At 37.3% G+C, this 14,013-nt stretch overlaps 1 protein-coding gene across 1 annotated transcript in view; it reads right to left on the reverse strand.

Annotated features, from left to right (window-relative positions):
* Ccdc102b (coiled-coil domain containing 102B) overlaps window positions 1–14,013 on the reverse strand; it is a 280,080-nt gene that overhangs the window by 212,282 nt on the left and 53,785 nt on the right. Inside the window, exon 5 of the mRNA XM_026388692.2 lies at window positions 815–931. Coding sequence (XP_026244477.2) covers window positions 815–931 — 117 coding nt within the window. The remainder of the gene's footprint in view (window positions 1–814; window positions 932–14,013) is intronic.

A 14,013-nucleotide genomic window follows, 5' to 3' on the forward strand; every position in this document is an offset into this window, starting at 1 on the left:
GAAGATGATTCTGCTGCTTCTGACTCCCAAATCTATGCATTTCCCAATGCACTTGGTTCATCTGACATAAAATACACTCCAGCATGAGCTCTGTCTTCGAAGAATTTTTTAGGAAACGAAATGCCTCATACAAATCACCTTCCTCCAAGCCTATATTTTCACCAACTTCTTTTCCATTTCCTAACTTGTTCCTATACATTTGTATCCAAAGCATTTGTCCAGAATCACCCTTTATAAAATAAATAATTTGCTATTTTCTATTTTAACGCAACGCAGTTTCAATGAAATATAAATAATTCAACCCCTCCTCCTATGTCCAAGAACAATAATTCCTTCTTTGTATCTAAGACAGGAAAAACACTCTGAGTTTACAAATCCATGAAAATTTATCTGTTGCAGTTGCTAGTCAGAACGGAAAATAAATCAATTAGCTATAACCAATGTGAATTTATCCTATGTCTCAGTGTTGTTAGCTGTTAATAGCATTGGTAATGTCACCAGAATCCACATGCCACATATTTTGTATGTCATTGTTTCTGAAAATAAGTTAACACTATGTTCCATCAGATGATTGAACTTTCAATAGATATTTACTCACAATAAGACTTGCATTATCTATTGGATTGCTCAGATAGCTCACATCTAGTTAGGAGTATCATTCCAAAGAATCTTACATAAAGTATATAAGCTTATTACTATACAAGCAGCACTCACCCTCATTAATTAACCTCACTTGTGCAATTTAAAATGGTATATAATTTAGTAATTTTCAAGTGTGATTTAATAATGTCACACCCTTTATCCAATACCTTACCTCTGCTCTTAGCTCACAGATGACTCTGTCCTTGCTGTTTTGAGGTGTAGATTTTTCCTTTATATCTCCTGAAATTCCTCCTGTTTCACTTTCATGTTGACTGTGAAGAATGTCAGGCTGAAAAACAAAGTTCGAACTATAATCACAAAAGCTAGCTGGTTCCAGACGAATGCCCATTAATCTTTCCAATTTTTTTAAATCTTTTTTTATTTTCCATGTGGATTCTGACAGGCCTTGTTGTTGCTATTATAACTATTGTAGTTGGACCATTTATTACAATGCTTGTAGTTGAAAAATACTGATTTGTTACAGAAAAAAATCAGCAAGTCTCCATAAATCTCATCCTTCAATTGAAAAGTGGACAAAACTCACTTACCTCTGCATATTCCTAACAATGGGTCAGTTGACTTCCAAATTAATGAATTAATTCTGATCTTTAGTCCAGAATATTAATACCTCAGTGCTTTTTATAATCAGACATATCCATTTAACATAAAGTATAAATATTAAATTGATTGTAGCGGAGGCAAACTTGGAGAAAAAAATATATAAGTGGTGCTTGGGTTGGTAAAATGTATATAAAACATCTAAAAATACCTGAAAAATACCAATAAAACCTAGGAACAGGTATAAAAACCTAGGAATTTGAATACTATTAACATAAATGGTGATATTTCTCCACACCTGTTCTTATAATTAGACATTTTAGCAGAAATATGAAATTTGATAAATATATAAAATATGTAGCTATACATACATGCTATTCTATTTTATTAATGTATTTCTTCCTTATATCATACAGGTAAATGTTTCATCATGAATTATATATAACTTGTATATAATCTCATGATAAATTAGAATACACAAGACAATATAATACAGCCTATTCAAAAATTTAAAAACAGGATTATTCATGACATTGTTAATGCTGATAATATTACCAGTATGTTCTAGTCTCCAGGAACTGAACTTGAAACACTGTCTTAGTTCATGCTGGTAGTGACCCAAGTGTTAGGCACTGCTATTACTATCCCTACTCTACAGAAAAATGAACCATATATTTTCTTTTTTATTATTGGGGATTGAACTCAGGGTCATTCGATCACTGAGCCACATCCCCAACCCGATTTTGTATTTCACTTAGAGACAGGGTCTCACTGAGTTGCTTAGTGCCTCGCTTTGGCAGAGGCTGGCTTTGAACTCGAGATCCTCCAGCCTCACCCTCCCAAGCCTCTGGGGTTATAAGCATGCACCAACATGCCTGGCATGAACCATATTTTAAAGAAGCATAAGCATCTTTGTAATCTACAAAGTTACTAACTAGAGGGAGAAAACTTTAAGAGGCTTTTTACTGAATCCATTACCTGCATCTGAATTCAACACTGCATTTGTAGTTATAAAGATAAAATCCAGTAAAATAATTTTCTGAAAAGCAATAAGCTGATAGATAGTAGAGGAAGCATAGTCGAAGAGGCCAGAGTCCCAATTCAAAGGCAATGGAGTACACTAGGGACAGGAGCTGATTTCCCAAACACTGCCCAAATGGTTCAGTTGGCACCATGAAGACAGCTCAGGAGAGCTGAGAGTCAGAGCAAGAGATACTGCAGAATTTATGACCATTGGTCTCTGCATGTTCAACCCACTACCATGTGAGTTAAGTAGTGTGACATTAATCCAAGGTAAAATAAAAGGAAAGTCACTTTGACAGAGGAAATGGAGAGCTGCAAGAGTTAAACTGTTTTTTTGAGTTGGGTTCACCAAAAGAAAATTCAGCTTCCTCTGGACACTTGATGGCCCTGGCTTACTTTCAGAAGGCTTAGCTTTTAATCCACAAGAAACTATGTCAATCAATAAATCTTCTCATTGTCTAAAGGAGTCAGAATGTAAATTTCCCTAAACAACAGCAAAGGAAATCCACACCAGACACTTTAAAATTTCTATTTTCACTCATCAATGTCAATGTCAAAATCAAAGCTCTCTGAACATTCAAAGACCCCAGGAGCAAGAAGAAAGGGGAAAAAAATGGCTAACACCAAGATTAAGAAACAGAATGCCAGGTGGCAGGGGAGACACTAACAAGAAGACACAAACTACGGAATAAAATAATACACTGATTTTAAAAGTAACTAGTATCTTCAGGAAAAGGCAAGAGTATACTGCATTAGTTTCCTTACTTTTTTTTTTTTTGGTACTTGGGATTGAACTCAGAGGAACTTAACTACTGAGCCATACTTGCATTGTCTATTGGCCTTTTTATTTAATTTACTTATTTATTTGCTTATTTACTTATTTACTTATTTTCAGACAGGGCCTTGCTAAGTTGCTTAGGGTCTTGGTAAATTGCTGAGACTGGGCTTGAACTTGTGATCCTCCTTCTTCACATCCTCCTGAGTTGCTGGGATTACAGGCATGTGTCACTGTGCCCAGTTAGTACATTGCATTCATAAATTTCAGAAGTTTATGACAGAGCAAATACAAGTTTTAAAGATAATAAAAGATCGTCCCCTAAGAAATTCCACAATGTATCTTTAGACAGATTTCCCGGATGGGCTGGAATACAGAATAGAATTTTGGAGTGTCCCAAGGTTCATCCTTGCCCCTGTGAACGTCACACATTTGCTCCTTAGGTCAGCTCACATATCCTGGTGGCATTGTGCACTAATCAAAATGCTGACCGTCTCCAAATGTCTATTTGAAGCCTGTTTTTCCTACTGAACTTGAGATATATTTCCAGGTTCCAATTTCTCATCTTTGTAGACATCTCAAACTCAACACCTTGGAAAGCCAAAGTCAGAACTTCTCCCTCAAACCTGTTGGTCCATCAGTCTTCACCAACTCAGCAGATATCAATCCCATCTTCCCCGTGGACCAGGTCAACAATACTGGATACATTAATTCAATCCTCTCATGTGCCATCCAAATTAAAAGCAAATCAATTTGGTTCATCAGCTGAGCCTTTACAACAATTATAAATCCAGTTACCTCTCTCCAAATCCACCACTGCTATTCTGATTAAAAGTTGCCAGGATCCCTCACTTAGCATAGGAGTAGCCTCCATCCTTCTGTTTCTACGTGTGGCCCCATGCTCTCTTTCTCAAAACAGCAGCCAAAGAAAGCTCTAGAAAGTAATTCAGATCCTGTAATTTCTCTCTGCTCAGATCCCGTTAGCAAGTTCCCAATCAGCAAAAGACGCACTTTAAAGTTATTTTATCCACTTGGTTGTACCATCCCTCCCCCCTCATCTCCTGCTCAGCCACCCTGTCCGTCTCAGTGCTCCTTAAAAGCACAGAAGAGGGAAAATAACTAAATATAAGAAATGACGCAGTGTGCATCTGAAGCTACTAAAGTAATATATAGCAGAGAAAACTGATAAATTAATGAAACAACTACTTTCTACTTGAAAAACTGAGTTAAATTGATTATTTTGCAGTTTTGAGTTTCAACTGGAACTCACTTTAATTTTGTCACTTACCTCTTTGACTTTAGGTTTAGATTAATGGAGTTGTAACAATCTATTTAGAAACTGAAATTTGAAAGCAGTGGGCTTGTGGATGCTAGAGACGATTAATTTAGAAACATTATGAATGTCATCCACAAATGACATGTCACATTAGTTAAATTGCAAGTGACAGAAATAGCAGGTACCAGATAAAGAGAGTGAGTCAGCATCAGAAAGCATTTTCTAAGTTCATGTCCTTTTATTTAATATTTATTTAGTATATTCTCTTGTAAGGTCTTTTTTTCCCCAAGGTTGCTCTGAAGTATATTTCCAAAATTACTCTTTAAAAACTCACTTTTCATGCTGCAGTGTTTACAGAAAGTTAAACCAGGCAACCTGCCACGTCTGTGACTTCAGAAATATCTGCCATGATTTGTTTCTGGAAAATTATCTACATTATATGTAAATGTGTATTGTGAATCAAGATAAGCATGGGTTGAAAAATAATCTCAAGATGATGTCTAAAAAATGAAAATATTGTATATCATATCAATAAAATTTTTTCTACTTATCCAAATATGGTAGGAAGAGAAAAATTCATAACAAAAGGGCACAAAAATATAATCTAACCCATCCATTTATTTTCATTTTGCCTGTCATTTTATCTGTCAGGATGGTCTGCAAGGATTACATAACTAAGGCAGATTGCGAAATTCTGTTCTTTGTGAAATAACGTGTGGAATGTTGATGTCAATATCATTAACAATACAGCACCTTTCAATCTCCCCTGAACACCAGACTCGCCATCTCTCCCATTGCTCTGGTAAAGGATCCTGCAGCTTCCCTTCATGCAGAAGAAGCCATGCATTGCCAAGATTTCCAAATACTTAAGATGAAATCTACCACTGTGCATGCATCTACAGGAGTCTTTCCTTCTTTTCTCTTGTTAAGGAATTTAAATAACTCCTAGAATTGAAGGCTCATTATTCCACTTGCCCTCAGGATTTGATCTCTTTCCTAAGGTTTCCTATGTAACTCCTCAGTACTTCTCATTTAGGTTGGGGACAAGTGACTGAGGGAGGTCCAGGGGAGAAGATCCTCCTTATTTCCAGGCTGGGCGCTTTGGCTCCCCCTCTTCTTTCTGTCTGCCAATGCCCTTGGAGCTCTGCGGACACCTTCTCCCCACCTTTCCCTCTCCCTCGGTTCTCCACTCGCTTCAGCCTTCCCCTGGCCTTCCTACACCCACATCTCACCCTCTCTTACTTGAATCCTCGACAGAAGTACACATGGTTTTGAAAATATCCTGTCTCAGACTCAGGTTTTAAAAAAAAAAAAAAAAAAAAAAGCTAATTCTTCTCCCTTCCTTCTAGATTTCTGTGCAATTCCTCCTTTTCCATCTGTCCTGCCTGGTGTCGTTCCGCCAAGCCTCATGTGCTTTATTGGATAACCCACCCTGTGTCACCCCATCTCCTCCTTTGGCTTCAGCCACCATCGCTCTGTTACTGTTCAAGCCTCTCTTTATGGTCCTAAATCAAAGATGATGACGTCATAGATTTTCCCCCTACGTTTTTCTTCCTGCTTGTTTGTGTCCTAATGAACGGCCACCTGGTTGACAATGTCAGGAATCTGTTAACTTCTCCTTCTCGGTCATGTCCCCGGCACCCCAACACATCCACAACATTTAACTAATCACCAGGTTTTGCCATGTTTTCATCCTGTGTATTTCTCAACTCTCCCGATTTCTCCTCCCCCAACGAGCATAGGAAACCACCCACTTCTCTCTGGATGACCAAGACAAATTTGAGAGTGTCTGTATCATCCTTGCCCCCAAATCTCTTCTCACACTGAAGGTGAGTAGATTTTTGAAATTGTAATCGAATTGGCCCTGGCCAGTGCTTTTCCAAGACTCTTCTCATTGTCTTTGTTGTGATGCACACGTTTTTAATTTGACCTTTGGGATAACTATTGAATATCCATTAATTTAGGATAAAAGACCAAGTTTTATTTGTTTACCAGGTTCTGATAGTAAAAGGTGAGGGATGTGAGAAGGAATGGCCCTCCAATGCCAGGATATCCAACAGCCAGGTTGGGGTTCTAAGTAATTTCAGTGAAGGATGAACCCACAAAGACGTCTCCCCACACTCAGAGACACCACAGAGAGGTAGTCCATGCCTTAGATCATGGCTCAGAATAGTTCAGCTGAAAATTTTTAAAGTAAATTTTATCTAATTCTTTTCTACAACCTTAAATAATAGCAGGAAAGCCAGCTTTGATAAATGAAAGCTTGGTTAAATTTTTTAGGTCAAAATAAGGACAATAAGTGAATGATCTCAGGGGTCTGTGCTCTTTGACTCTCATGCAGATCTATCCTTCAAAAAATTCTTTTTTTATTATTTTGGTAGTGGTTATCTAATCCAGGGGTGCTCCATCACTAAACTAATCCCCAGCCCATTTTATTTATTTTTATTAGACAGGACCTTGCTAAGCTGCCAAGGCCGACCTTGAACTTACTGTCCTCCAACATCATTCTCTTGAGTAGCTGGATTACAGGAGCGCAGCACTGAGTCAAGAGTTAGCCTAACATTTACATTCTTAAAGTGTGTTTGTCTACTTTTTTGTTTTTTGGTCCTGGGGATTGAACACAGGGAACTTAAACACTGAGCCACATCCAGCCTTTTTATTTTTTATTTTGAGACAGGGTCTCATTAAATGGCTAAGGCTAGCTTTGAACTCATGATCCTTCTGCCCCAACATCATGAGCTGCTGGGATAGAGGCCCACTTCACCATCCCTTAAAGTTTGTCTTAGAAAAGTGCATATTTTTTTTTTTTAGCTTTTAAAATAAAATTTCTAGTGAATTTGAAATGATGGCACTTTAAATGAAATAATTATATCCGACTTTACTGCTCTCAGTGATACTCCAACCTTACAAATTTGTATTTATTGCCATGTATTCAAAGTTAATGTCGTTAATTTTAGTCCTTGAAAATGTATTTGTACTTTATTTCTTCCAGATTATCACATTATAACATGTATTTATGCTTAAAATGTGTCTTTCCCTATAATATGCAACCATATTTAACATATGTATGCATATATTGTGGCTGTAAGGCTCCAAATGTCAAGTTTTTTGTAGTGAATCATCTTAATAATTATTATGAGGGAGGCTTCAAGATGGTGGAATAGAGATGGCCTCTTCCCTGGCTGTTTCGTGATATGAAACCAAGAAAGAAGCTTTTCAGCAAAGTGGGTGAAAAAAAAAAAGTGCGGGCAAATTTACTGGGATTTATCACTGGACATTCAAAGCAGATTGCAGACTTAGGAGGTTGGATATAATAAAATAAGGAAAAAATCCCCAGCACCACCCACTACCCCACTACCGTTGCTGGAGGAAACAGCCAGAGGTGCCCCTCTGAGAGCAAAGTGGACGGATAAGGAAATTAAAGGAATTCACATTTGCAGGAGGCCTCAGGAGTGTCTGGGTACTGAGAGTTTAGAGACCAAAAACAAAGCCCAATTAAGCTGGAAGGTGTGCTACGCAATATACTTATGCAGAAAAGAAGTCCTGTCTCTCTCAGTTGTGTGCAGAGAACAAAGGAAGAAGGAACCCTTTTGCAGCCAACGTGCCAGGGCCATCAGCTGGAGGAGGTGATTCCTGGCAAACCCAAGTACCACAGCGAGTGTGCCTAAGTGACAAGGAGAAAATCAAACGTGGGCAGAAGTTTAAACAGGGACAACTGGTCATGGAAACCCTGCTCTCCAGCTCTGCCCACCCCCCAAATCCAGTTGCTTGCAGGACCCACTGGGGGAGATGAGCCTGGCAAAAAATTCAGAAGGACAATGGTGGATGACATTGATATTGTAGAGTGAACCTGAGACCAGAAAAACATGGGGTCTGCAAGTGACATGGTGGGCTAAAAATTCGCTCTGCCATTGCACAAATAGAACCCAGTGGAGATCCCTGGGTGCAGTCCTCCATCGTGGACCAGCAATTGCTGGGCTGTGGAGGTGTGTGGATTTAAATCTCCAGACCAACTGGCACTCATAGAAGAACCTGGAGCCCACCTAAGCCTACCTGCAGGAGTCCTACCTACAGGATTTCCTCTCCCACTCCAGCAACCCCACCCTGAAGGTGGAGCAAGCATCACACTGCAGACCACCCCACCTAAAGCTGCTGAGAAGGGAAGCTGAGAACCTTTTGAACTCCAACAGAAACAATTCTTGAGCTTTTCATTGAGTTTTTTATTCATTTTTTTTTCTCTGTTTAATTGTGACCTTAACAGTTCATGGACATTTATACATATTCAAATTTATTTCTCATTTCTAGCATTTTTGAAGCCAGTAATTTTTCATTGATCGGTATTTTAAGGACTAGGATGTTTCATTAGTATATTTCAGATTTGTTATGTATTCTTTTATTTTTAATTTTTAAAATTTCTACATTATATGTATTTTTCTCTCAATCATGTGTTTTACTTGATTCTTTTTCTTTCATCTGCTAACAACCTATCTTTACTGTTCTCTCTTTCCCTCTTCCTTTAATGTTTTTTTTTTTACTTCTATTGTCTCTCGTCCTCCCTCATAATCATCACATGCTACATCACTTCTCCCTCTCCCTCTCCATCATTCAAAACTGTAAAACCTTTTGCAAACTTACTGTTTTTACTGTGGGAAATCAGCTTCAGAATTGGCAAAGAAATAAAAACTTTCCATGATAAAGAAAAGTTAAAAGTATTCACACCTGGAAAAACTGCACTACAAAACATACTCAATAAAATACCCCATGAAGAAGAAAAGAAAAATCAAAGAAATGAACACAGCAAAAATAAAGACTACACTAGAAGAACAGTCAACCAAAGCAGAAACTAATTCAAACCAAAAACTAGATATAAGCCAAAATGCCTGGGAACACAAATCCTATCTCAATAATGACCTTGAACATTAGTGGCCTAAACTCATCAATCAAAAGACATAGACCAGCAGATTCAATCCAACAATATGCTGTCTCCAAGAGATGCACCTCAGAGGCAGAGACATCCACTGACTAAAGGAAAAGGATGGAGGAAAACATAATCCATGTGGATCTCGAAAGAAAGCAGGGGTTTCTATCCTCATATCAGATAAAGTGGATTCCAAGCCAAAGCTAATCAAAAGAGACAAAGAAGGACATTTCATACTGCATATATATATATATATATATATATATATATATATATATTATACAGTATATCATTATGTCATTATATATATTATGTATATATAAAATATATCAAGGCATAATAATCTTAATTATTTATGCCCCAAACAATATAGCTTCTACATAAATCAAACAAACCCTTCTGAATTTCAAGAATCAAGTAGACAACAACACAATAATACTGCGTGACTTTGACACACCTCTCACAGTTCTGAATAGATCCTCCAATGTGAATTAAAACCACACAGAGATTTCCTCTCACAACAGTAAGAATGGCAGTTATCAAGAATACAAGTAACAATAAATGTTGATGAGGATGTGGGGAAAAGGCACACTAATACATTGCTTGTGGGATTGCAAATTGGTGTAATCACTCTGGAAAGCAGAATAAGATTTCTCAGAAAACTTGGAATGGAACCACCATTTGACCCAGTTATCCTACTCCTTAGTATAAACCCAAAGGACCACATTCAGCATACTACTGACCCAGCTGTATCAATTTTTATAGAAGATCAATTCACAATAGCTAAGCTATGAAACCAACCTTGGTGCCCTTCAACAGATGAATGAATAAGGAAAGTGTGGCATATCTGCACAAGGAATATTACTCAGCCATAAAGAAGAATGAAATTATGGCATTGGCCAGTAAATGGATGGAGCTGGAGAAAATCATGCCAAGTGAAATAAATCCCCCCAAAAACAAAGGCCAAATGTTTTTTCTAATATGCAGATGCTAACACCAAAAAGTGTGGGAGGGGGAGAATAGAAGTCCATTGAATTAGACAAAGGGTAATGAAGGGAAGGGAGGGGAAATAGAAATAGGAAAGACAGTAGAATGAATCGGACATAAGTGTCTGATGTGCATATATGAATAGACAACCTGTGTAACTCCACATCATGTACAATCTCAAGAATGGGATCCTGATTCGAATAAGTTATACTCCATGTATGTATAAAATGTCAAGATACTCTGTACTGTCATGTATATGTAAGAAAAACAAATAAAAAATTACTGAGTAGTTGTTTTAAGAAAACAAGAAATTATATGTTTTAATAGGTAATTATTAAATATAAACTAATCATTTACTAGAAATTCATCTCTTAATGAGATCGATGAATAGATATTTTTCGATTAGTTTGTGTATACATAGGTGAAATAACTATTGATTAAATGAGATAATAATCATCGTTAGTTTTATTTTTTCTTTTCTTGATGTAGGCACTGAAAAATTCGATCTTCCATGTTAGGTAGAAACAGAAAATGTTTTGTAACAGCAGAGTCTTTGTGTTGTTTTATTATCCTTCTAAGTATATGGCAAAGCTACATTTTGACTTGGTATTAAAATTTGGTTTTTATTATCTATAAGCTGATCAATCCAGTTGCTCCTGCTCCAATATTTTCATGAAAAGGAAAATTGGAAACCATCAGAAATGCTACAGATCCTGTGACCTATCCATTAGTTTGTCTGGAAACACCAATAGTTCAAAGTATCTCCTGTTAGGTACTCTAGACGTCTCCCCCCCCCCCCCAGCCACATGCTTCAGACTATCACTGAAGATTGGAAATAAGCCTTTCACAAGTGGCTGGAAGGTCACTTGGCGAGAAGAACTTGCTGGTAAAGTTCTGTCCTTAGGCAGATTAATTCACAAAGACCATACTTGGAAATCTGGATTGAAAACCATGTAGCTACCCCTGTGGTGACTTGTGGGAAGGTGGTCAGGGTGCAGGGTTGACAGCTACTTTAAAGGTTTTCAGGCCAGGGATGTGGCTCAGTGGTACAGCACTAGCCTGGCATGCCTTTGGCCATGGGTTCCTTCCACAGCGCTGCAAAAAGAAAAAAAAAAAAAAAGCCTGCAAAACTCCACAAAAGCAGGCAAAGCAACCAGTCTAGCAAAGTCAAAACTCTCTGGATATCAGGAATAAAACCAGGGACCTTTCCCCTGAGTCCTGATGTGCAGGTTGGCTAACCAATACACTGACCATTGGAGAACTGCAGGTTGGCTAACCAATACACTGAGGACTGGAGAACTGCAGGTTGGCTAACCAATACACTGAGGACTGGAGAACTGCAGGGTATCAACTGCTGTTTGAGAGTTTAACCATCACCTTCTTCTCTCCAGGACTCCCCCACTGCCTCTGGGTAGGCTGGGCTCCACCTGCCTCCTCTCTTGAGCAGAGCCCCAGGACAGTCTCCTTCCCCAGCTTTGCTCTCCCCTCCTGCGCTCCCTTCCCCTCTGCAGTGGGCTGGGGCATCTCTAACACTTTATTTTTATATTATGTTCTGAGTTCTACGCTTCTGTGTCTCTGTGGTTATTTTGCTGTCCAATGTGGAATTCAGTGAGTTCCCTCCTGGCCGAGGAGCATCCCCCTGTTCAGATCCTGAGCTGAAGCACTAGTGGGAAGTGCATCTTCCCTCTAACCCGCCACCTTCTCCCAGGCACAACTAATAAGCAGAAATAACTGGTCGAATGTCAAAATCTTGCAACTCCTAGATTTATGGATATAGTCAATGAGCATCATTATCAGTTGACACCATGGAGACAACCACTGTGGTCTTCCTAGGGGAAGACACTGACTTGTCGTCCTGAAACCCTGTCCCACCTAATCCCTCAAGTCCAGCTACCACCTACAGAAATACAGGAGACATACCAAACTGCAGTACAGGTACGACCTGTGGAACCCAAGCTCAGCTTTACTGGCTAAATCTTATCTTACATAAATTCAAAGACAAAAAGGGGAAAGATATATGGGGGGGGGGTTCCCTACACATTTTAAAACCCATATATCCAATCAATATCTGAAATTAATGATTCAAGTAAGTGAACTTTGAAAAGAAACATTGCAATATTAGAAAAAAAATTGAACACTGAATATTTGATATGAGTACATTGTTTTTAAATTTTAGTTTTAAACTGGTATGGTTACATTTATCAAAAGAAATTTAAAAAGTCCTTATGTTCTGAGACACATGCAGAAATCCAGACAGGATAATATATGGTAAGAATGTGAATGGGGATGGTACAGAATAACAAGATTGGCTACAAAATGATAATTTTTATTGATGGCTAACATAAACACTGTGGTTTGTGATGATATTCTTTTTATTTTTAAAGTGTTTGAAATTTTCCATAGGGAAAAAAATTTTAAATGATAATTTCCCTTCTTATGAACTCTATACCCTGTCTCTGTGAATGAGCATACCTCAGAACCGTAAGTATCAACATTTCTGTTTATCTCAAAGTGTAAGATCTATTATTATATACTCCTTTTCATGTTTGTAATTCACTAAAAGAACCTGTCAACTATGAAAGACATTAGTATTTTTGACACAAACTATATAATGCATGTTTTTTTCTTTTATATATTGTGTGGGTGTGCCTCCAAGAGCTGAACTACCAAGTTACAAGATTAAAAATCAACAGTATGAAAAATAATAACATCCATTGTGTCTATTGGGAATTATTAAACAGTCATTTAGGAGAAGTACTGCCATTTTGTATGCTACTTGACTCTCACTTGCAATGAAGTAAAGGTCCCGTATTGGCTTCAATAACCCAAGATTATGCATTTCAGCTGATAGCTGAATTTTGCCCACAGTCACTCAAAGGCCAGGGAAAAGCCAATGTGAGTTACAAAAACTTAATTATTATTTCTAAGAGATTTTTCCACAAGGTTAACGAGGACATCATACGGTCAACATAGGATTGATCATGACTTGCAAAGAACAAACATCTGAGAAGTTTAATTTATATCTTATCCAGAAGTTATCTAGCATATATTTCAGATAAAATGTTATAGTTCTTTGTGAAATTGTCTGCTAACCTACATAATATACATGCAGAGAGAAATGATTATACAAATGTGATCTGTATAAAGAAATTACTTTGTGAAATAACTGAGAAATATAATTTTATATAGAAATCAATGTTATCCTTTATTCCATTTTTAAATTGGAAACATGACTTTTTTATTTAATTCATGAGTTATTCATTTCTAAAGACTTCATACACTAAACCACTAGAAGTAAATTTAATTTCTTAGTCACAGGCTCCAAATGAAATTTCTAGCATTTTGATCAAAGAAAAACAGCAGAGTAGTTGAAAAGATACTTTAAAAGAACCAGGAATCTTGTGCTGTAGGTGTGGTCTTGACAAAGCTCTCATACACACTGGGGCATTTCACACTCTGCAGATCTCCACTTACTTTACTTTCCATCAGAGAAGAAAAGCAGACTAGATATCAGTTTAAGTAGCTTCCAATGTGCTACAAAAGTGATTGAAACGATGTCTATTGATAAATTAGTAGTAGAAAAAATGATTAACATCGTGAAACAATATAAAATTCAAAGTTTTACACAAAAGTGCATAATGCACTTTGTTCTTTAATTCAGAAAAATTGTTTTAATTAAAAATATTATAGAAATCTGTTATAACTTAACAAAACATTACTACATACAAACTATACTACATTAAAACTAACTGACTTTTAGGTTTGACATATATATCTTTTGACTCATATATATAACACATTTATATATGTATGACATGTGTGTCTATACATACA

This window comes from Urocitellus parryii, chromosome 13 (genome assembly GCF_045843805.1).
Source record: "Urocitellus parryii isolate mUroPar1 chromosome 13, mUroPar1.hap1, whole genome shotgun sequence".
NCBI lineage: Eukaryota > Metazoa > Chordata > Mammalia > Rodentia > Sciuridae > Urocitellus > Urocitellus parryii.